The sequence below is a fragment of the Ranitomeya variabilis genome, chromosome 1 (assembly GCF_051348905.1).
Source record: "Ranitomeya variabilis isolate aRanVar5 chromosome 1, aRanVar5.hap1, whole genome shotgun sequence".
Lineage (NCBI taxonomy): Eukaryota > Metazoa > Chordata > Amphibia > Anura > Dendrobatidae > Ranitomeya > Ranitomeya variabilis.
The window spans coordinates 660690206-660715865 of record NC_135232.1 but is presented as its reverse complement, the minus strand read 5'-3'; the positions used below and the strand labels follow the sequence as shown (position 1 = coordinate 660715865).

The following is a 25660-nucleotide window of genomic DNA, read 5'->3' as shown; positions in this document are numbered from 1 at the left end:
TCCCCTGCAGCATTATTACCCGGGTATCGTGACACATCTACTATTAGGGTGCGTCACCGAGCTGTAATGAAGTTTACCTGGTTAGGGGCCCACTCAGAAGTTTTTCCGGCCCTGAACCAAAACCCTAGCTACGCCTCTGGATGAGCTGGATGATGCGGTTTCTCTTTTCTTGGGAAATCTTCTTCATGGCTGCTTCTCTATTTGAACCAGTGATCTTTCACTTGGGAATCAACCCAATAGCACACTAAACTATTAGCATATGTGAGAACAGGTAGTAATTTGAACTCTTCAGGAAGAAAAAGATTTTTCCCAACACCAGGAGCAAAACAGTAACAATGCAGTGACATGACAAGAATCTTTACAACTAATCATATGCTAAATAGATACAAGTCAAATTTATGTATAAGATAGCCAAGATGACTGTCTATAAAATGATGGTAGTCTCACCTTTAAGGTAGTAGTGGATGGTGAGATATGGAGCCTGAAAGTCAAAAGTTCAAATCATGGTTACCCTTTTGCTCATCCAAGTATATGAGGGGACAGTACAGAGATCTTTGTATAGATCTTTTACTGTTAGGCCTGTGATGACAAGAGGCACTCTTTACGTCTAGAGCAGTATTTCCCAACAGATCATGTTTTCAGGGTTTCGCTTGTATTGCACAGGTGAGAGAACCTATGGCAATTGCTGATGCTTTGCTAATACCTCCATTACCTGTTCAATACTAAGGCTAGGTTCACATTGCGTTAGTGGGTGATCGCTAACGGACAGCGTTGCACGGCAAAAATGTCGCATTTAACGCCGTGCAACGGGTCCGTTAGCGCACCCATTGACAGCAATGTTGTTTCAGCCTGAAGCGCATCGCTAGCGCATGCCTTTTTTCGGCTCGCGCTAGCGATGTGCCGTTCTTTTGTGGCACGCCTCGGACGCTGCTTGCAGCGTCCGCGGCGCGCCCGAGGTCCGTTCCCCGCTCTCGCAGATCGGGGATCTGCGAGAGCGGGGACGTTAGCGCGACCCCTAAACGCGGCCCCTACAAATACATTGCGTTAGCGCTAAACGGATTGCCCTAACGCAATGTGAACCTAGCCTAAGGAAATCCTGAAAAGATTATCTGTTGGATGAATGAAGTTTGGGAACACTGGTCTAAAGGAAAGAAGGTTTAATCATCAACAGATATCTATACTTTACTGTAAGAACAGTGAGATTACGGAACCTTCTGCCACATAATGGTCTAATGGTCTATTCACTAAAAAATTACAAGGATGCCTGGATGCCTTACTTGAAAAGTATAATATTACAGGTTGTAGGCACTAGATTCTGTGATGGGACGTTGATCCAGGGAGCTAGTCTGATTGCTGTATATGGAGTCGGGAAGGAGTTTTTCCCATGATAGCAATGGTCTCATGGGATTTTTGCCATCTTTTGGATCACCATGTTGGGGTATAGGTTGCACACAATGGACAATTAAGCATATACAGCAAAAACCTAAAAAGATAATGATTCCAAAATTGCTGTTTGCTTTCTATTTTTCCCCAGCGGACCTCGGTATTTGGCCACTTTGGCGAACCTGCACAAGCAAAAGCTGCGTCTGCTTGCAGCATCTGGAGCGTAGAGTTGGAGCCACCAGCACAACCATGGACTGCTAATGAATCAGAAATGCACTGCTCCCTGGACAGCAGGAAGCCAAGAGGCTGGGGACTGGTGCGCTCCTGCTCAACAAGATGAGCATAAATGATTTATCGTTTGACATCGAGCATAGGGCATAAGGAGCAGTACATTTAATAAATGGGTTTTGACACATTTTAACAAGCCCAGTCATTTATTCACTCAAAAATAAACTGCTGCTAGACACCTCTTCCTTTTTCCCCTGCCTATTGAAAGAAAACAGGTACAACATGGCTCATCCAATAGATCTTTCACATAAAGAGAAAAGGAAAAGAGGGAAACTAAATGGTTAAATACTGCAAGTAATGTATATGTGGCTGCAGTTTCCAGCTTGTAAGGGAGTGTCGCCATTTCTTGGTACAGACTCATTACAGAGCAGATTTTACAGGCTGCATTAAAACATTTATTATGAAGGCATAAGTCAGATTTAATTGATTAGTAAATGTTTTGCAGATTTTGGCATCTGCTAAAGCCCTCGCTGCTATAAGCATGGCCATTAATAACATTTGATTACATAGTTTATGGATTTTCCATCTAGTTTTCTTAAAACAGATATCTGTTTATATGACAGCAACCAATACCACGTCCCAAAATTCATTTTATATGAACTTTCAGGCAAAATTAACTCCATCTTAAGCCGGTTCCCACGTCCCTATTTTACGGTCCGTGCACAGAAGCAATTTCTGGACCCACTGTGGTTTTCATAACTCTGAACCAACAGCCTGTGACCATTTACGCTGTGCAAAGGTGGCCTGGGATGTCCAGGGACATCAGGGCATACACTGCTCATGGCTGTCCTGGGAACCAGCGCATGTAAGTGTGGTGTGCCTAGAACGTACAGGCTTCTCAGAGAATTTAACACTGCCATCAAATGATTCTTAGAATCTATGGTTGTCAAGGAAAACAACAGGGAGATCACACAGATCGCATTGCTGCCACCAGTTTGTCAGAACACAGCCAGAGAATCATAGAGATCTCCTGGCTGGTACCAAGTTGTCAGGGAACAACACTCCTCCACCGCCACTCTCTAGGACAATTGAGTGACGAGTGATGGATGTGGCCACGGCAGCTTCCACTACTAGGCCAGTTATTGGAGAACTCAAAGTGAGCGTATGGTACATACACATCTGATCCAATATAGATGTATATTATACACACATGCTGTCTGCAACGAGTGTTCAATCGGACTGTATAAATGACTGGTGGTGGCAGCTAGTTCTTTTTGTTATTGTGAAGCTGGCAGTGACCGTATGGGGGTATATGTATATGTATACCCTCTTACGGTGGAGCTAGCTCCACCATAACTAAAGGAACTAGAGCTGCCACCACCAGATGTTTATACAGGCCAAGTGGACACTCATTACAGTGTATGGCTTCAGGGGTGCGGTTTATAGAGCAAAAAGAACAAAACTATTGTATTTTATATTTAATTAAAAAAGTAGGCAGTGTTTATAAAAATATACAAAGATGTTCCAAAATGGGAACAAAACAATACAGCATATACATTTCACATAAAATAAAAGAGAATAACAAAAGAAATTACTAAATGTGTGTCATGAAAATTGAATGTTCATAGTGGAGGGAAGCACTCCATTTAGGGAAACGGTACAGAAACACAACGCAGTGTGTCTTCCAGGACTGACCATGATAAAACCTCAAACCTCTGATTTTGTTAGATAAAACCATGCCCACATACCTCTCCTCGGTGAGATCAAATGGGGAGCGGATATGGGATGTGGCTATGGTCCCAAAAATTAAGAGATCACCAACTTTCAGGACATTTTTGTCCCTGGAGGTCGCAAGTGAAGATAAATAGAAAACATGGCATATATAATGCTAGCCATGTGTCAAATTTTAATTTGGAACTGATGGGGCGAGCGCCCAGTGATGTAAGTCAATGCGTTACGGTCGCCACTTCATCACAATGCCGAAAATATGCTTACCATAACTTTAGAATCCACGCTGTTCATGAAAAAACAATATTCATAACTGGAATGGGAAAAAAGCAGTTTGCTCGCAATTCTCTGTAAATATGGAGACTAGGGCCATAGGGCATCTCCACAAGTCATAAGTTGGTCGTCTTTCACATTCTTTTGCAAGCTGCGCCTGAAATTCGTGTTTATGACTCCGCTGTCTCCGCTGAATAAGGATCATGTGAAGTGTCATGGAGTGCTAGCCTTGCTTCAATGTTCACTTATGAAAACTATGAGATGAATTTATAGATTTTACAATTACATCTATGACAACAAAAACTAAATCCAAACTCTAACACGAGACCATACGGAACCCCTTTAAAAATCATCATCAAGGGGCATGACCTGTTCTGCTACAATGGACATAAAGGGTGCAGATGGGCATTACAGTGGACATTAGTTTTATTGGGACCTGCCGTAATAACACTATAGAAGAGAACAAACAAAAGCATACAGCAGTACACTCCAGCACTAAGATGCATGCAAACATGTAACACATGACATTTGACCTGCATTAATGCTATATAAAATATACTGGTTAAAATGAAGGTACTTCGCACATAAGTTGGCCAATTCATGAGAGCCTGTTAACCACGACAAGGCGACCTTTCTTTAATTGGACCCTAAACCTAATATCATGCCTCTCCTGGGGTAAAAGCCTACAAATTTAAAGGGCAGGTAGGAGTCAGCACTAATCACAATGTTAATCCTAACAGCTCCTTAAATTTATAGACTTTTAGCCAGGGAGAGGCATAATGGTAGGTTAGGGTCAAATCAAAAAAGGACACCTTGTTGTGGCTGATGAGCTCTCATGAATTGGCCAATTATAGAAATGAAGGTACTTCGCTCATAAAGTATATTCCATATTTGAGCAATGCTGTTCAAGTTTCATGTGTTGTGCAGTGTGCTGCTGTATTCTTTTGGTTTGTGTGTTATGTAGTCATAGCAGCTTGCACCTGTCCATACATGTTCTATTCTGTTCAGAGGTGCTGGTCAGTTTTTTTTTTTGTAACTCTACAGAACACACATTTTAGGATATTTAAAAACTGTCAGTCATTCTGTAACCCCATTAAAAAGAGTTTACCCCGCATCATAAATGGTGAAAGCTGCAAACTGAGTGTAAAAACAAGAAAATTAGCAATTTATTTGTTAAAAATCCTCTCTGTTTTCAAGAATAGGTAGGACTTTAATGATATTGTCTACTGGTCATTGCCTAGTTTACCAGCCAATTCTCCAAAGCAGGGATCACTGAGCTCTTTGTTATTGAGCTTGTAAGTGCTGTTCTGAGGTTGGTAGGAACGCTGGACCTGGCCAGCTGCCGATTCCAAACTGTCAATCAGAAGTGCTCCACCCTTGGACAATCATGAAAACTCGAGGAAGAGGAGCGGTGTGCTCCTGATTAGCAATGATGAGACATAACTTTACACAAAGATAGCAAAGGTAAAACATTGTGTTTAATACAATATATAATCTATACTATAGAGAAAAAAAAAAAGTAAATCTCCAGCGTGAAACTTGGATAAAAGTTCAATTTATTTATACAAATCCATTAAAATCCTTATTTCATAGTGTTACAGCAAATGATGGGGTACATGATACGTATCATATCATGTACCCCATCCTTTGCTATACCACTATGAAATAAGGATTTTAATGGATTTGTCTAAATAAATTTAACTTTTATCCAAGTTTCACGCTGGAGCTTTACTTCTTTTTTTTTTCTCTGTTGTGGACAACACCTCTGATCCAGGCACCTCCTTGTGTGAATTACATTCTGAATTAATCAAGACTTTTGTTCCTGAGCAAACTTGCACACAAAGACTTCTGCTTCAAACTGGTGAGCTGAATTTTTTCCCCTTCCCTTTTTTCCTTTGCATACATAATCTATACTATGATTCTATACTATAGTGCCGATGTATTTCCCTGCTACCTGTTTTGTATTAATATAATCTAATATATAAAGCTGAATGTGTGTATGTGTGTATATGTGTATGTGTGTATGTGTGTATGTCCGGGATTGGCATCTGAACCGTTGCAGCTACAGCCACAAAATTTTGCACAGTCACACGTCTGGACCCCGAGAGCGTCATAGGCTATGTTGTGAGGTGAAAGTTTAACCCCGCGCTTTCCAATTCACCAAACAATTTTGCCCTTATCTACGTAATGGGGAAAAAGTGAAAGGAAAAGTGTTGGAGGCGTCGCAGCTACAGGCACAAAATTTTGCACAGTCACACGTCTGGACCCCGAGAGCATCAAAGCTATGTTGTGAGGTGAAATTTTAACCCCGCGCTTTCCAATTCACCAAACAATTTTGCCCCTATCTACATAATGGGGAAAAAATGAAAGGAAAAGTGTTGGAGGCAAATTAACAGCTGCCAGATGTGAACAAGGGGGACTTAAAGAATGAGAGCGATGGCGCCAAAGAGTATATACTGTACAGTTGCTAAGGTGGGGCCCCGACATGGGATAATCACCACACCACCACGGGGATATGAACACACACACAAAATGCGCCACACACTACCACGTGCTCGAACACATATACCACCCTCAGCGCACATTTCACCACACATACACCAACCTCGCCACATAAAAGTCGAAACACAAAAGTCGCCGCTCAAAACTCACCACGCGCAAAACTCTCCACATGCAAAACTCGCCACACGTGCAAAACTCACCTCATGGAAAACTCGCCACACGCAAAACTTGCACACGCGGAAAAATTGCCACATGCACAAAAGTTGCAACACATGCAAAAGTTGCCTCACACAAAACTTGCACATACTCAAAAGGCACCACACATAAAACTCGCCACGCGCAAAACTCACCATGCGCAAAACTTGCTGCACACAACTTGCTACACTAACCTGTCACATGCAACTCAACACACAAAAAGTTGCTACACGCATGTCGCCACACAAAACTCATCTCACAAAAGTCGCTACATGCATGTCGCCACACACAACTCAACACACACAACTTGACACACGAAACTCGCCCTAAAACACACACAAGTCTGGTATTATCCTTCAAAAATAAAAATCTGATTAATAAGCAGACAAACTACAAGAGCAACAAATGTACCATATAGGAATCTGGCAGCTGTCAGTCACATGACCAGTCTATTATGTGTATGTGTGAGCTAATATATACTGCCAGGGGGTGGGCTTACTGTTGGCTGGGGATTTATCAGGCTGCCATTTTAGCTTACAAATACTGAGGTAAAAATACTGACCAAATAACGTGTGAACGAGGTCTAATACAGGAGGAGATGACATACAGATATATACTATAGACAGGAGGAGATGACACACAGGTATATACTATTTACAGGGGAGATGACACACAGGTATATACTATATACAGGAGGAGATGACACACAGATATATACTATATACAGGAGAGATGACACACAGGTATATACTATATAGAGGAGGAGATGACATACAGGTACATACTACATACAGGAGGAGATGACATACAGGTATATACTATATACAGGAGGAGATGACACAGGTATATACTATATACAGGAGCAGATTACCTACAGGTATATAGTATATACAGGAGGAGATGACATACAGGTATATGCTATGTATAGGAGGAGATGACATACAGGTATATACTATATACAGGAGGAGATGACACACAGATATATACTATATATAGGTGAGATGACACACAGGTATATACTATATACAGGAGGAGATTACATACAAGTATATACTATATATAGGAGGAGATGACATACAGGTATATACTATATACAGGGGAGATGACACACAGCAGGTATATACTATATACAGGGGAGATGACATACAGGTATATACTATATACAGGGGAGATGACATACAGGTATATACTATATACAGGAGATGACATACAGGTGTATACTATATTTAAGGGAGATGACAAACATGTATATACTGAGGTGAAAATGAGAGGTGTGAGGTGAAAATGAAAAGGTGTGAGTGCAAAATGAGAGGAGTGAGGGAAAATATTGGAGTGATCGGAAAATGACAGATGTGAGGTCGAAATGACAAGTGTTAGGGTGGAATGAGAGGAGTGAGGGGGAAAATAAGAGGAGTGAGGGGGAAAATGAGAGGTGTGAGGGAGAAAATGAGAGATGTGAGGGGGAAAATGAAAGATGTGATGGGGAAAATGAGAGCCGTGATGGGAAAATAAGAGAAGTGAGGTGCTATAACTAACCACAGATATTTACTATGCCCAGGCAACACCGGGCTCTTCAGCTAGTATTATAATATAAATATAAATCATGTGTTAGCACATACTTGATATAGGTCAGAGCATTGCCGTCAGGGAATTCATAGGGGTGGCGTTTTCTAAAGACATGACCAACACGGCTGCAGGGAACAATTTCGAGGCTACCTCCACACATCCAGACCCGGAAGGAGAGTTCTGCAATATAACAGGTCATTAAATCTCAACAACTGGACATAATAGTTTAGACAGTAAATACATAAGATTTTGATTTCCATCCAATGTATTAACGGGTTGTTTAATATGACAAGACAAGAACAACTTGAATAATAAGAACATTAACAATACAAATATATCTATAAAACATTTAGAACAAAAGGGATTATTCCCATTTTGGCGATTTTTGGCAAATTATTATTATTATTTATTTATATAGCACCATTGATTCCATGGTGCTGTACATGATGGGTTAGAATTACAGATATGGGAACTACACTGATAGTGAGAACAGGGATCCTGCAACCAACGTTCACAAACTCAATGCAGTTTCAAGCACCTGCTTTTTCTGTTGCAATCCAAGTGCTACATCAGACAGCCGACCCAGCAGATTTTAAATGCCATAAATGTCTCATACCTTTATAAGGAGAATCGGTCACCAGGTTTTTCCTATATAATCTGATAGCAGCATGATGTAGGGATAGAGACCCTGATTCCAGCGATGTGTCACTTACTAGACTGTGTGTTACGGTTTCCACAAAATCAGTGTTTTATCAGCAGGAGATTATCACTACATGACTAGGTGTCTTGTGCCTCCTAGTCAACTGCTGTGTGTAACCCCGCCCCCAGCATGGATTGGCAGCTTTTTGTGTACACTGTATATTGACACAAAGTACTGTACCAATCAGTGTTGTGGGCGAGGTTATATAGGGCTCATCACTCAGAGCTCTGCTAGTGGAGTGGTGCCACTAATCTAAGATCCCTGTCCCTAGTCTCATATTCACCGGCCGCTGTCTGCTTCTGTTATTGGCGGCTCTCCGGTCGCCTTCAACAGGTTGTGACCTGTTGGATCGCTCAGTGTTTTCTGGGGAACTCCAAAGCCACAACTCAATGTAAGTCTATGAGAGACAGAATGAGGCCAGAACGAGGATCTCATAGACTTAGGCCGGGATCACACATATGCGAGATACGGCCGAGTCTCGCAGATGAAAACCCAGCTCTGGCGCCGGCACTCCGGAGCGGAGCATGCAGCCACACAGCAATACATGGAGCCGCACGTTCCGCTTCGGAGTGCCGGCGCCAGAGCTGGGTTTTCACCTGCGAGACTCGGCCGTATCTCGCGTATGTGTGATCCTGGCCTTACACTGAGAGCTTGTGACATCTAACTTCCGGTCACAAGATGGCGTATTAGGACCAAAACGGCGCTGGTTAGAGCTGAATTATAAAAAATAAAAATATTCCAGTGGTGCTTTAAAAACATGATTTATTCCAGGAGATTTCTGAACCAAATGCTAACAATGCTGCTGCACACTAAGGGTGCACTACCAATGGCCGATCGTCCGGAACAAGCATTAATAGGAGCGAATGTTCATGAGCTAGCAATCACCCGACAATTAAAAATTATCGTTCTCGGCAGCACATCAACTTATGTAAACAAGTGATGTGCTGCCAAGAACAATGATTCTCTACTGTGCACATAATGATCATTAATATGACTGTTCTGTGTGCATAAAGTTGGGTCAGCGGCGTACCTAAAAAAGCTACTAAATCATATTCATGACCTTAATGAGCGGTATCACATGACCGCTCACGCAGGAAGAAGGTGCTGCGCCGGGAGTCGGGACAGAGCCAGAGGGACATCGGCGCGGCCGCGCGGTGATGGACAGGTGAGTATGAGGGACGGAGGGACAGGGGAGGGGGGATGAAGGGGGATGGTAAGCCGCGCCATGCAAGATGGGAGCGGGGGGTGGGGTGGGGTGGAGAGATGAGCCATGCATACAAGGGGGGAGGGGGGAATATGAGCCATGCATACAAGGGGGGGAATATGAACCATGCATACAGGGGGGAAATATGAGCCATGCATATGGGGGGGGATATATGAGCCATGCATACAGGAGGGGGGGAATATGAACCATGCATACAGGGGGGGGGGAATATGAGTCATGCATACAGGAGGGGGGGTGAATATGAGCCATGCATACAGGGGGGGATATGAGCCATGCATACAGGGGGGGATATGGGCCATGCATACAGGAGGGGGGACTATGAGCCATGCATACGGGGGGGGGGGGAATATGAGCCATGCATACAGGGGGGGGAATATATGCCATGTATACAGGAAGGGGGATATGAGCCATGCATACAGGGGGGGGGGAATATGAGCCATGCACACGGGGGGGGAATATGAGCTATGCATACAGGGGGGGTGAATATAAGCCATGCACACGGGGGGGATATGAGCCATGTATACAGGAGGGGGGATATGAGCCATGCATACAGGGGGGGTGAAATATGAGCCATGCATACAGGAGGGGGGGGTGAATATGAGCCATGCATACAGGGGGGGTGAATATGAGCCATGCATACGGGGGGGATATGAGCCATGCATACAGGGGGGGAATATGAGCCATGCATACGGGGGGGAGGAATATGAGCCATGCATACAGGAGGGGAATATGAGGCATGCATACAGGAGAGGGGAATATGAGCCATGCATACAGGGGGGGAATATGAGCCATGCATACAGGGGGGTCATTATACAGTATTGAGCATCATGTGGGATCATTATACAGTATGGAGAACTGTGTGGCCATTATACAGTATTGAGCATCATGTGTGGCCGTTATACAGTATGGAGCATCACGTGTGGCCGTTATACAGTATGGAGCATCATGTGTGGCCAATGGCCATTATACAGTATGGAGCATCATGTGTGGCCGTTATACAGTATGGAGCATCATGTGTGGCCATTATACAGTACTCAGCATCATGTGGGATCATTATACAGTATGGAGAACTGTGTGTGGCTGTTATACAGTATGGAGCACTATGTGTGGCCATTATACAGTATGGAGCACTATGTGTGGCCATTATACAGTATGGAGCACTGTGTGGCCATTATACATTATGGAGCATCATGTGTGGCCATTATGCACTATGGAGCATCATGTGTGGCCATTATACAGTATTGAGCATCATGTGTGGCCATTATACAGTATGGAGCATCATGTGTGGTGGCCTTTATACAGTATTGAGCATCATGTGTGGCCATTATACAGTATGAAGCATAATGTGTGGCCATTATACAGTATTGAGCATCATGTGTGGCCATTATACAGTATGGCGCACTGTGTGGCCATATTTTTTTGTTTATAATTATTGTATATGAAACAGCGTGATCAGCAGTGCTAAATGGCTGTGGTTGAGACGTGGATATGGGTGTGACTAGTTGTGAAATGGGTGTGGTCAGAGGCGTGGCCTAAAATTTGCGGCAGCGCATTACGCGCGCCGCAAACTTTATACCTCCTTCCCTTCTTCAAAAGTTGGGAGGTATGGTACCGCATTTGCCAGATCATGGCAAGTGCCGCAAATCCCATAGGGAATGAATGAGGCCGAACGCAGTGTTGCCGTAAGTGATCCGTTACGCGGCAGATGCAGAAAAACTGCCCGATCGGCTGCAAAAGGCGACTTTCACATCAGCGATTCTTGCCAAAGTCACTGCCGATAGTGTCATACTCACCAAAGGGGGAGGCAGCACTAAAAGTGCCTAGGGCAGCAGAAACTCTAAATACGGCCCTGACTAAATGACTTGCATGTAGCCGATTGGAAGACATTTTACATCCACAGGTTGGCAAGTGTAAGGGTAAGTTCACACAGGGCGTTTTTGTTGCTTTTTTTCTGCAGGAAAATCTGATCTTCTTGGCAGGAAAGAAGCTGCATCAAAAATGCAGGTTTAGGTGCGTTTTTGTGCGGTTTTTTTTTCTCTTTGTCCATGCTTATGTCCTTGGATTTTCAGCAGCAAATAATGATACCTGCGTTTTTGCTGTGTTTTTTTCAACACCCATTCAAGTCAATGGGTGCAAAAACGCTGAAAGAAGTGACATGCTCTATGTCACAAAAACGCAGCAAAGCACAAAATACTGATCACACAAAAACCCAATGTGTGTGTATGAGATTTCTGAAATCTAATAGGCTTTGCTAGTATTGTAAAAAGCAGCTAGAAATTAGCATAAAAAAGCAGCAAAAAAAAACACAGAAAAAACGCAGCAAAAACGCCCTGTGTGAACTTACCCTAAGCCTACTTTTAAATGAGGCTGCAGTATATAGCTCCCATAGTAATCAATGCAGTGTTCTTGTAATACATGGATGCATATTGTCCTCCCGACCACGAAAAAAATGGGGAAATGATTGCGTTTGTTGCAGTAGCCCTATGTCTCTAAATACCCTAGGCAAAGTGGCGGCGGCACTCAGCAATGGCGACTCTCAGCAACGGCAACACTCAGCAACAGCAACACTCAGCAATGGCGACACTCGGCAACAGGGGCACTCAGCAACGGCAACACTCAGCAACGGCAACACTCAGCAACGGCAACACTCAGCAACGGCAACACTCACTCTAGTTGCCCGCTCACCCCCTTTCCCAATTACACTCCTGATCAGGGCATAGACCAATGCTTCCCAACCAGACATCCGCTGAACATGGCAGTGTTGCTTATAATAAACAGTCTCGGCTGATTCCATCTACAGCCTACATTTTTCTAATGCAGAGAATATAATATATACTCTGGTTGCCATAGGTACCAAGATTCCGTTCAGTAAAAGACATTTCCGTCACAGAAGTCTTTGGTAAACATCGGGTTAACCATTTTACAGCCCATCGTCTATGTAAACTGCGCACATTTACTATTCTGCAGTATATGGAGCTTTAAATCTCTCTCTCTCTTTTTGCCAAGTTAATAAAGTATAATAAAAATCACAGACACACAGAGGAGGCGGCAGCTTCACCCACACATTTGCTACAAATCATAAGATTTATGGGGAGACGCATGCAGATAAATAGCTGGAAGAATGATTCATCCGTATTTTATGGCGCAAGAGATAAATGGGTCCAAAACTAGCAAATGTATACGGAGTTTACTTTTCCATCAGTGCGGCTTTAGTGATTACTCATCAGCAGCCGGTACAACAGAATATGACAAATACAGGCAAATGATCATTTACTATCCATCTGTTATAGGCCCGAGAACAAGCAACACTTTCATCCCAGAGAAAGCAGCAGCGTGGTGCGAATTACATGCAGAGGCTTCCACATTTAGGGCAGAAACAAATGGTAGTGGGCACAAGTCGTAATCAATTGTGTTTGCGTGTTTTGTTCTCTTATTATATATTCAATGAATGAAGAATAAATGGAAATCAGTGCACACGATCGATTTTCTAGTACCATCAAGTGCCATCCATCATTTTCCCAGATATCACTTGTACCTATGATATTCCATGTCCGATATTGAAACCGAAGGGTTACATAAAAATTTGCCATGCAAGTCTATGGTTCCGTGAAAAAAAAAATTCAGATTTTTATGAACAGATATTAAGGACAAGGTGGAGAAACGTTATTTTTTATTTTTTCTTCTCTCCTTGTACGAGAAAAACTGATGTCCATTTGATTAACGTTTTATCAGAATAATCGGTCCATTTTTCATGTATGTGGAGACATCGGTCGTGTGAACCTACCCGCACCAGCAAAATCATCTTACAATCGATCAGACAGTGCAAGATTAATATACGGGCCCTTCACTGTCCAATATATCATCATAATGCACAATTCCACCGTAACTTTTGGTATGTCCGCCTCTGATCCTTTTGTAGTGAAAAAAAGATCCTTTCTTTAAAAAAAAATAAAAAAAATCTAATCTGAAGACCCAAAATTAATGTCTATGAGGCTTGGGGGACTGAGCCGTTTTGATGTGCAAATTTGATTTTTTTTTGTATACATGCATGCAAAACATCTCTGCATGATTTCCCCCCTGAAGGCCTTAAAAAAATTGGTCTGTTTGGTCTCTTTATGCAAGAAAACATCTCCTGATAAATATAAACTGCATGTGACACTTTCTTACAAGGCTGTGATCAGCAGTGATACTTTGCCGCCCACACGACTACTGTGGCTCTCCAGAAGAAATACCCAGCCGCACAAATTCGCTTACGCTGCCGTGCGACTTCACACCTACTGCAATCCCTCCAGAAGACACAAGACCAAAATAAACTCACCAAAGTTCTCTCCTCCCCAGATGTCCATCTGAGTATCGTACTTTCCTAACTGGTTGAACCATGACTTGTCAATCACAAATATACCGCCAGCAATTACAGGAGTCCTGAAAAATAAAAAAAAAGGCAAAAACAAGATAATTATAGTTACCAAGCGGCACTAGAAACATTTTACACTTCGGCCATGTTCCCACATTGATTCGTTCAGAAAATCCGTTGCGTTTAAAAGTTCACGTAAAGTGGAAGTGATTACATGTAAACTTAGAATCACTATCAGTTTAAAGGGGTTGTCCGGCCTTGGGGTACTCTATATGACCGCAGACTTGTGAATCCTCACACCGCGCACACTATGTGCTGTGAGGATTCATCGATGATGGTGTTGGAAACGGGTGGTCATGTGACCGGAAGTATATGATTTGCATATTTCCGGCCACATTCTGACTAGACGTGTCTGGCCTTGCTTGATACACTTTCATTGAGCGAGGCTGCGCACTTCTAGTTGGTTTGTGACCACATGTATGCAAATCACATACTTACGGTCAGCACCGGAGAATCCTCGCAGTGCGCAGTGTGCGTGACATGACTATGCACAAGTTTACAGTACATAGAGTGACTGCAGACTTGTACCCCAAGGCTGGACAACCCCTTTAAAGAAGCTACAGAGCCGTTTGTGTTTGGTGCATTTTCCCTACTGGAAATAAACGCATGTAACATCACATTTTTTATTTTTCAGAATCTATTTTTCAGAATCTAATTTTACACTAAAGAAAAACTAATTAGCAATGCTAAGTCAAATCCATACCAAGAAAAAAAAATAAAAGAAGCATCAAAAAAAGAGGAAAATGCAACAAAAGGCAATAATAATAATAATACATGAAGTGCAACACTGGTTGTTATGTGTAAAAAAAAAGCCATGAATAAATGAAAGCTGTCTGCAGGTTTTTTCTATGTAATGTGAGACTTACATAATGTAGGAGCAGAGACCCTGATTTCAGTGATGTGTCACTTGTTCAGCAGCTCGCTGTAGTTTCAATACAGTCAGTGTTTTATCAGCAGGAGATTATCAATGCAGAACTAGGTGTCCTGTGCCAGGCAGTCCAGTTAATCTGGTATAACCCTGCCCCCACGACTGACAGCTTGCTGACAATGCACAGTATACACTGGATGCTGCCAATCCGTGGTGTAGGCGAGGTTATATACAGCTTAGAATTCTGAGCACTGCTACATTTACAGCAGAGAAAACAGGCATGCTATCAAAACTGCACCAAGCAGTCCAGTAAGTGACACACCACTGGAATCAGGGTCTCTGCCCCTGCATTATGTTGCTCTCAGATACATGGCAAAAACCTGCTGACCGATTCCCTTTAAAAGACAGTCGTGTATAAAAATTAACGTGCAGGGTTGATTGTTTCTTTAACGATATCTATTTACTTTGACTTTTTCTCTTTTAAATTTTCGCATAGAAAATCTGCAGTGGCAAAACCTGCACCAACTGTGCCAATATGCTAAGCAGCATAGGAGAGAGTGGGAGACTTTCAGTTGAGATATAGTACCATGGAAAAGTTTTGGGCAAATATTTCAAAGCAGACTGGGGTTTCAAGATGTGCTGTTCAAGCTTTTTTGAAGCACCAAGAAATGGGCAATGTGTAGGATCATAGGCCCCGAAGAAGCTTTGTGCAAAAGATTCAACAATATGCCCAAAAGCATAACTTGCAAAGGAAATTGCACAACCACTAACCAGAATCTTTGAAAATTCCTGGAATACAGGAAATGTCCCAGAAGATTAGAGGAGGGCAAATGTTGTCCCTATCTTCAAAGAAGGAAAGAAGATGGAGCCAGGACATTACAGACCTCAATGCTGAGAAATCCAGGCAGATACCTATCCATCATGTAATACCATAAGAGAGGAATCTGATTGACTCCAAATGTATTCTGCAGCAGAACAATGACCCCAAACATACAACCAATGTCATTATCATCTATCTTCAGCACAAAGAAGAACAAGGAGACCTGATCTCAGCATCATCCAGTCTATCTGGGATTACATGAAGAGACAGAAGAATTTGTGCAATCCTACCCATCTGCCTAAAACCTTTACACAGTGCTGTATACAGTTCACAGATTTAATGTAGTTATATGCAAGTTAAAAAAAATTGCCTTCACACTCGCACACTTTTTTTCTAAAAAAAATTACATGGAAATATGGAAATTCTTTCAATTTTTAAGCTTTTTTTGGCGCATTTGCTTAAAATGAATGCATATTTATACCGTATATACTCGAGTATAAGCCGAGATTTTCAGCCCACTTTTTTGGGCTGAAAGTAACCCTCTCAGCTTATACTCGAGTCATACCCACGGGTCGGGTAGGGAAGGAGCGGAGCTGTGTAATAATACTCACCTGCTACTGGCGCGGTCCCTGCACGTCCCTGGTTCCCCAGCGCCGGCAGCTTGTTCCTGTAGTGAGCGGCCACATAGTACCACTCATTACAGTAATGAATATGGACCTGACTCCACTCCCATAGGGGTGGAGCCGCATACTCATTACTGTAATGAGCAGTACCATGTGACCGCTCACTACAGGAAGAAGCTGCCGGGGAACAGACATGAAGGGACCGCGCCAGGAGCAGGTGAGTATAACTCGCTATATTCACCTGCTCCCCGTTCCACCGTCAACGCCGCTGCGTCTTTCGCATCCTCTGCAGTGACGCTCCGGTCAGAGGGCGCGATGACACGATTAGTGCCCACCGCCCTCTGCCTGAACGTCAGTGCAGAGGACGGGGAAGACACAGCGGGTGAATATCGCAAGTGCCGGGGGTCTGAGAGGTGAGTATGTCATTTTTTATTTTTTTAATCGCAGCAACAGCATATGGGGCAAATATCTGTATGGAGCATCTTATGGGGCCATGTGCAGCATTATATGGGGCAAATATCTGTATGGGGCCATGTGCAGCATTATATAGGGCAAATATCTGTATGGGGCCATGTGCAGCATTATATTTGGCAAATATCTGTATGGAGCATCTTATGTGGCCATAATCCACATTTGTGGAGCATTATACGGGGCAAATGTGTCTATGGAGCATCTTATGGGGTCATAATCAACATTTGTGCAGCATTATATGGGGCATATTTTAATGTGGAGCATCTTATGGGGTCCATCATGAACTGTATGGAGCATTATATGGGGCTCCTGATTCAATATGGATATTCAAAAACGCTTAAACTACTGATGTCTCAATTAATTTTACTTTTATTGGTATCTATTTTTATTTTTGAAATTTACCAGTAGCTGCTGCATTTTCCACCCTAGGCTTATACTCGGGTCATTAAGTTTTCCCAGTTTTTTGTGGCAAAATTAGGGGGGTCGGCTTATACTCAGGTCAGCTTATACTCGAGTATATATGGTACCTTTATTCCTTGATTGTCTTTTTAGTTGCGTTCTTAAGATTAGGAATCCTATGATTCATATGTTATGTGATTTCCAGTCTTTTTTTTTAGAATCCCCCCAAAAAACACAATGGAGATCTAGTAGTCTACAGTATGCACAATTACAAAAATGCTCATAATTTGTCAATTCTGGGCAGAAATAATGAGGGAAAAGATAAACAAGTGGAAAGAGAGCACTACCTGAGCGTAGCAAGTATGATAAAGTCAATGATTCTATAAATTGTATATGCTCACCTGAGCTGGGTGTGCAGGATAGGCACGACACAAGAAAAAAAGTCTGCATGTGGTTGGGACCTTAAGCCATGGAGATGAAAAGCTTTGTGAAAATGCTCGCAAAATGAAATCCGTAAAAATAAAAATGTAGGTATTGCAATTGATATTTTCCCAAGAAAACATTTTACTGCTGTATTTTCTGCCACAGAAATGCAGCATTTTTAAGCTGTGTGTGAAGGCATCCAAAATGTTGTGTGGACTACAGGGAGCCTGCCGTTTCCAACCACTAATGGACGAAACTCATCATATACAAACCTGGCTGCATTTAATAAAATACTGAACCAAATCATAGACAATTATTTATCCCTGAGTTCACTATCTCTCCCGCTATTGTATAATGCCCCCCAGGTAGGAAAGCATAGCAGACAGATCTAATAAAAGAACATATTAATAGTTAGAAAAGAGGCAGCGCTCACCGTATGGAGGACGTTGGGTCTGTGCGGGACATTTTCTGTTCTATGGGAATCTGTTCCCACTTGAAATGTAGACTCCAGTCAAAACCTAATAAAATAGGAAAACCAGCAAAACCATAAGTAGCGTGCATTAGTTTTTTTTCTTAGGTAGCAAGTTTATTCTCATTTGAGGATAATTGGCAAAGTCTTGGCTGCAGAAGTCGTCTTCACCTACTATCTTACACTATTAATTTCAACAAGGCAAAAAGATAGAAAGTCTCTGGTAAAAAAAACATCTAAACCCCTAAAAAATAAGACCTAAATCCCCTCCCTCCTCTCCTAGATGTACCATCCTACTACAAGTAGTATTTGCACTACAGATATACCAGTACCGGTAAATATATTTCTAAAGGTGCTATTGACATGAAATTCTCACCAGATGATGGTAACAACCCATCCAATTCACACAGGGAAAGAAATCACCATGGATGTCCATAAATTAAGATATGTGTATCAGGGCCTGATCTGATGTTGTCCCCACCCAGGGACTGCTTTGGGACGTCACACGGTCTGGGTCCCCCAGTGAGGTGAAGGAGAAATAGGGATTTTTGTGTACTCACCGTAAAATCCTTTTCTCCGAGCCATTCATTGGGGGACACAGCTCCCACCCTATTATTAGCTTGTGCTTGTTTTATAATTTGACATGCTATACTCTCATATAGAATGTGACATGTTATACCCTCATATATTGTTATTGATCTCCTACTGCTTTTGCACCAAACTGGTTAGCTGAGAGCCAGCAGGAGGATGTATACTGCAGGGGAGGAGCTAACTTTCTTTGTATCACTTAATGTCAGCCTCCTAGTGGCAGCAGCATACACCCACGGTCTGTGTCCCCCAATGATTGGCTCGGAGAAAAGGATTTTACGGTGAGTACACAAAAATCCCTATATCTCCTTCACCTAACTGGGGGATACAGACCGTGGGATGTCCCAAAGCAGTCCCTGGGTGGGGACAACATCAGATCAGGCCCTGTGTAACCGCTACTTACAAGTGCAACCCGCTGCTTGCAGAGTCCGCCTGCCCAGACTCACATCTGTGGAAGTCTGGGAATTATAGTGCTTCAAGAATGCATGCGGACAGGACGAACCCACAAGCTTGTAGACGTGCTTTGCCGACGCCTGGTGCCTAGAACCCAAGAAACCTCGATAGACAGGGAGATAGGTTGACATCTAACAGGGAAGGACTCCTGGATGGTGTAACAAATCCACCAAGCTAACATGGCCGATGAAATGGCTAAACCCTTCCTGAAACCGTCAGGAAGCCGTCCTCTTACCGTGAGGTAGCCCAAATAAAGTGTCCAAGCTTTGGAAGGACGCCGTCCTCAAGACATACCAACTCAGAGCACTCACTACATCCAGAATATGGGGAACCCATTCTGTTTTGTGGACTGGTGCCAAAAGAGATGAGGGAAGAACAATGCCCTCATAACTGGGAATACAGTACAATACCACCTTGGTAACAAGGGACGGGGATGGCCTGAGGACAACCTTGACTTGATGGTAATAAGGGAAAAAAGTCTGAAAGAACAGAGCGGCTAACTCTGAAGACTCGTCAGGATGTGGAGATCGCAGAGAAAAAAAGGGTGACCTTCCCTGATAGTAAAGTCTGTCCGAATCAAAAGGAGCCTACTGTAAGACTCCCAGGACCATTAAGGTCCCAAAGATCTAACGGTATGCAATAGGGAAGAACCACATGTAAAGAATCCCTGCGAGGAAGTCCATATTTGCAGTTTTGTTGCAATAAGACGGAAAAATACTAGTTCCGCAAACAAGAAAACCTGACATGGTCAGTGTGGATCTCCCAGGATCACTGGGGCACTTCCTGCTTCCGAAAAGATCTCGGAAGTAGTGGAAGAGTGGTTATGGAAACTGGTATCATGGAAGAACCAGAGCATGCACTGCGATGGCTTTTGGATCTGGAGGAGAAACCATGAGCTAGAGTACACTGGCGTTCAGTCTGGACGCCATCCGACCTACATCTGAAGTTCTCCAGTGAAGACAGATCTGATGGAAGACTTCTGGGTGAAGTTCCCACTCACATGAGGCGGGACCCTGACGGCGTCTGCCGCCCAGAGTTCTACTCCTGAGATGTGTAGTGCCGAGATCACCGAATGATAGATAGTGGCCCAACAGAGAATGTGAGGTACCTCGGCCATGGCTCCTAAACGTGGGTACCTGCTAGATGATTGACGTATGGCACAGACATGGGATTGTCCAATTTAAATCGGATGGGGTAACCCGCCGTACCGTTTGGCTCCCCAGAACAATGATCAGGAGAAGAGGACTGGCATCGGTAGTCACTAATAACCATTGAACCAGGAGAAAGGATCTCCCCTGGATGAGGAAGGAGCTCAGAGACTACCCTCTGAAAGCCTGATTGACCTGCAGAAAATGAGAGGAGCGAAGGAAACCGCTTCCATTGTCGCCACTAATGTTCCTCAGAACCCTCCTAGCAAATCAAATGGAATGAGGGGATGAGTGAACAAGTGCACAAGCTCTCTGTTGAAGGGCCACGGTCTTGTCTCAAGGGAGAATTACCAACCTTCTGGAAGATTCCAGGATCATCCTCAAAAAGGATATGTGCTGGGCTGGAAATGAGGAAAAACTTGTCTAAGTTTAGCTGCCAGCCCAGGAGAGAGAGGGTATCGCAAGAGATATAGACGACTCAGCACAGGGCTGGAAGAGCGGCTAGAAAGTCTACCAGATAAGGCAGGACGACCATGCCTCTAGGGTGCAAGAGGAACATGACAGCCACCATAACCCTTGCGATCACTCTGGGTGCGGTAGCAAGGCAGAAGGACAAGGTCGTGATTTGAAAATGCTGTTCACGAAAGGGAAAGCGAAGGAATTTTTGAAGAGGGGAAAACATAGGAATGTGAATGTAAGCATCCCGAATGTCGGTGGATGCCAGAAACTCCACCTTTTTCCATTGAAGTAATGGCTGAGCGGAGAAACTCCATCCGAAGAAGGGGGACCTTGTCAAGCTTGGTAGAAGTTTGAGGTTCAGGGTCGGTCTTACTTTTCGGTCCCACCAAGATCCCATAGATCTAGACCGTCCTGGACAACTGATCCACTGCTGGTTGGTTCTATAGGAAACATGTGATCCTTTGTTCCTTCGTGGGGAACACTCCAAACTTCTTACCGAACAACCGATCGCTCTGGTAAGGGAGTGATGTCAGAGGCCTTTTGAACGCAGAGTATGCTTCCATTCTCTGAGCTATAATGTCCTTCTGAGTGTAATGGCATTTGCTGCTGACAACGCCGCGCAAGTAGACGCATCCGAGAGGCGTGAAGCAGCTAGTCTCCTCGCTCAAGAAATGTGATTGACCAGCTGTAAAGTCTTCAGGAAAATCAAGATAGTTAAGGTCTCTGACCAGGAGACCATTGCTCTAGCAACACATGCGGCGGCTAAGGAAGGATAGAGTGCTGAACTGGAGGCCGCCGCAAAATGGAACAAACCAGATGTGCTATCTGACAGTCCATTGTATTTTTAATTGATGACCCATCAGGCAGGGATACTGGTAGGTATACCACAGGAGATTCTACCCAGTTAATATGCCAAGCGGCAGAATGCGCAGCTGCATGCAGAAGGTCAGGAAAAGCTGTCTCTTACTATCGCCGCTCTCTTTTGATGGTGCGGAGTTAAAATGATGAACCCTCGATCCGTCATCCTCTTAACAGGGAAGTGGAGAGGGATCGTCCGCCTTCTTGCATCATCTGCTAAATAGTGGGGATGCAGAGGGGGTGTTCGGATGTCAAAAAGGGAGCCTCTGTACATCCACAGAGTTAAGGTCCCTGGGTTGACAGGGCTGGTTGTCCGGCGTTAGGCCTGGCTGTAGAAGAGGATACATGGAGGCGACACCATGTGCTCGTCTATTGATGTTGTGGGGAGATCGATACCCTTTAAAAGGACCCGTCACCCTTAAGAATCAGATCAGGCATGGCATCTCACATCTTAGTGGGTATACATGGAGGGGACACCCCGCGTGTTTGCATATTGGCTGAAAAAGGATACCGCGCTTGCAGAGGTTTCTGTCCAGTGGATAGCTTATCCGGACGCTCCCTGTCCTGGTGAATGGCAAATGCTCTGCGAGGGAGTTTAGTTTCCTCGTGAGGGACACTGCGTGATCTAGAGTAGAACCGAAGTCCTCGTCAATCTACAGAGATTGGTTGATGATCTAAAAAGGCAAATCCATCCTTTTCTGAAGTTCTGGTGAGTCCAGAACCAAGGCAATATTCGATCCATATTCAGAGACTTGTTCTCAGCAAATCATTGTTGAGGGATCAGGAAATTAAACTTCCGTTTTCTAGGCGCGTGTACGTTTCTAGATGCTTGTACGTTTCTAGAAAAATTGCAGCTCCTGCTAGCTGACGGCTCGCATGAAGGAAATGGACCATCTATATTGGTCCTGTGAGCACTTTGAGCCACAAAGGGTTCACGGAGGGATTCCATCTCTTGTCAGAGAATCCATGGGTTGTGGCAGTGACGAAGCCCACTCAGGGAACTAGGTACTCTGCGGAGTGGAGGGCTCCTGAGCTCATTTAGGGTGGCCGGCTTCAGAATGGTCATGTGCCTTTAAGACAAGGGAATATTGGTCATGAGCCTTTAAGACCAGGGGATACTGGTTCTGTGCCTTTAAGACCAGGGAATGCTGATCATGTGCCTTTAAGACCAGGGAATGCTGGTCATGTGCCTTTAAGACCAGGGAATGCTAGTCATGTGCCCTTAAGACCAGGGAATACTGGTCATGTGCCTTTAAGACCAGGGAATACTGGTCATGTGACTTTAAGACCAGGGAATACGGGTCATGTGCCTTTAAGACCAGGGAATACTGGTCATGTGCCTTTAAGACCAGGGAGTACGGGTCATGTGCCTTTAAGACCAGGGAATACGGCTCATGTGCCTTTAAGACCAGGGAATACTGGTCATGTGCCTTTAAGACTAGGAAATACTGATCATGTACCTTTAAGACTAGGGAATACTGGTCATGTACCTTTAAGACCAGGCAGGAGATCCTAGTCATGTGCCTTTAAGCACAGGGGGAAGATGCAGGGGAAGAGAGCAGTACTTCCTTACCCGGTTGCAGGGTTGTTGTGCCCCTTTAATGCAAAACTATAGCACGTGTGTGTGTGTGTGTGTGTGTGTGTCATACCTCCCAACTTTTGAAGATGGGAAAGAGAAACAAATTTTAGGCCACGCCTCTGACCACACCCAATCATAACTAGTCACACCCATATCCACGTCCCAACCACACCCATTTAGCACTGCTGATCACAGTGTTTTATAAAGAATAATTATAAACAAAAAAATATGGCCACACAGTGCTCCATACTGTATAATGGCCACACATGATGCTCAATACTGTATAATGGCCCCACAATGCTCCATACTGTATAATGGCCCCACATGATACTCCATACTGTATAATGATTGACCACACATGATGCTCCATACTGTATAATGGCCCCACATGATGCTCCATACTGTATAATGACTGCACATGATGCTCCATACTGTATAATGGCCCCACATGATGCTCCATACTGTATAATGGCCACACATGATGCTCCATACTGTATAATGGCCACACATGATGCTCCATACTGTATAATGACTGCACATGATGCTCCATACTGTATATTGGCTGCACATGATGCTCCATACTGTATAATGACCGCACATGATGCTCCATACTGTGTATTGGCCGCACATGATACTTCATACCGCATAATGGCCACACATAGCTACTCCTACACACGCGGCTGCGCTCCGTACACTTTGCACACACGGCTCCACTCCGTACACACGCACTCCACTCCATACACATTTAGCTCCGCTCCATACACCTCATACACACACAGCTTCACTCCATACACCTCATACACACACGGCTCTGCTCCGTACACCTCGTACACATTCAGCTCCGCTCCATACACCTCATACACACACGGCTCCGCTCCTTACACCTCATACACACACGGCTCCGCTCCGTACACCTCGTACACATTCAGCTCCACTCCATACACCTCATACACACATGGCTCCACTCCATACACCTCATACACACACGGCTCCACTCCATACACCTCATACACACACGGCTCCGCTCCGTACACCTCGTACACATTCAGCTCCGCTACATACACCTCGTACACACATGGCTCCACTCCATACACCTCATACACATTCAGCTCCGCTCCATACACCTCATACACACACGGCTCCGCTCCATACACCTCCGAGCGGAGCCGCGCGTGTGTGTACGAGGTGTACCGAGCGTGTGTATACGAGGTGTACCGAGCGTGTGTATACGAGGTGTACCGAGCGGAGCCGCGGGTGTGTACGAGGTGTACCGAGCGGAGCCGCGTGTGTGTACACGAGGTGTACCGAGTGGAGCCGAGCGTCTGTACGAGGTGTACCGAGCGTTGCCGCACGTGTGTGTGTGTACGAAGTGTACCGAGCGGAGCCGCGTGTGTGTGTACCGAGTGGAGCTGATTGCAATTTTTGTGTAGAGCAATTGGTCCATGATTTGCTGTCTTATAAGCACATGATGATACAGTGACTGTCACAGGCTTAGCCCTTTTATGCGTGGGGAAAAATAGCAGCCACATTGATGATTAGCGTCGTCGCCCTCTCCCAGGGAGCTGCAGGCGCTGCTCCTCCTCCGCAATGCACTGGAGTCGTCTGTGACATTGACTACTGTACTGGTGATCATCTCTCACACAGCAGTGAGCACTGAGCAGCCGAGGCAAACAGAGGAGGCTGTGAGTGTGTCCATCCCACCCTGTTCAGCCCCACTCATTCCACGCACGATTAGTTTACTAGCCAGGCATGATTAGCTCAGCAGTCCACTGGTCTGCTGCTTATTGCGGCACCCAGGGCTGTGTTCGGCAGATAAGCCCTGGAGGTGGTGACTGACTGTGTTGTAACTTATGTACCTCAAAGAACAGAAGTGTCCCCTCTCAGTGTCTCCCTCTCTGAAGTTCTGTACCGCACACACACTGGAGACTCACTCAGGAACATACCGGAGGGGAAGGGGCGTGGCCTAACACAAGGGGGCGTGACACGTACCTAAAACATATCCCCTCTCTCTCCCTCTGAGCTGTACCACGCACACTGGAAGAAAAACAGACTGCAGGGGAAGGGGCATGGCTTAACACAAGGGGGTGTCGGCTGCTTCTCCTGCTGTCTGCGGGAAACAGAGCGTTCTGTGCTGGACAGTGGGGCAAAGTATCAAAACCAGGACAGTCCCGCACAATGAGGGATGGTTGGGAGCTATGGTGTGTGTGTGTGCGCGCGTGCCAGCAGGGTGGACCAAGATGGCCACCGGGAGTTGTAGAGGTGGTAAAGTCTCGCAGAGAGTGAGAGGT

At 44.5% G+C, this 25660-nt stretch overlaps 1 protein-coding gene across 1 annotated transcript in view; it reads right to left on the bottom strand.

Moving 5' to 3' along the window:
• Positions 1 to 25660, bottom strand: part of GALNT16 (polypeptide N-acetylgalactosaminyltransferase 16) — a 212154-nt gene that overhangs the window by 45420 nt on the left and 141074 nt on the right. The window contains exons 8-10 of the mRNA XM_077263246.1: positions 18252 to 18336; positions 14119 to 14222; positions 7929 to 8055 (exon numbers count right to left, since the gene is read on the bottom strand). Of these exons, the coding sequence (XP_077119361.1) occupies positions 7929 to 8055; positions 14119 to 14222; positions 18252 to 18336 (316 nt within the window). The remainder of the gene's footprint in view (positions 1 to 7928; positions 8056 to 14118; positions 14223 to 18251; positions 18337 to 25660) is intronic.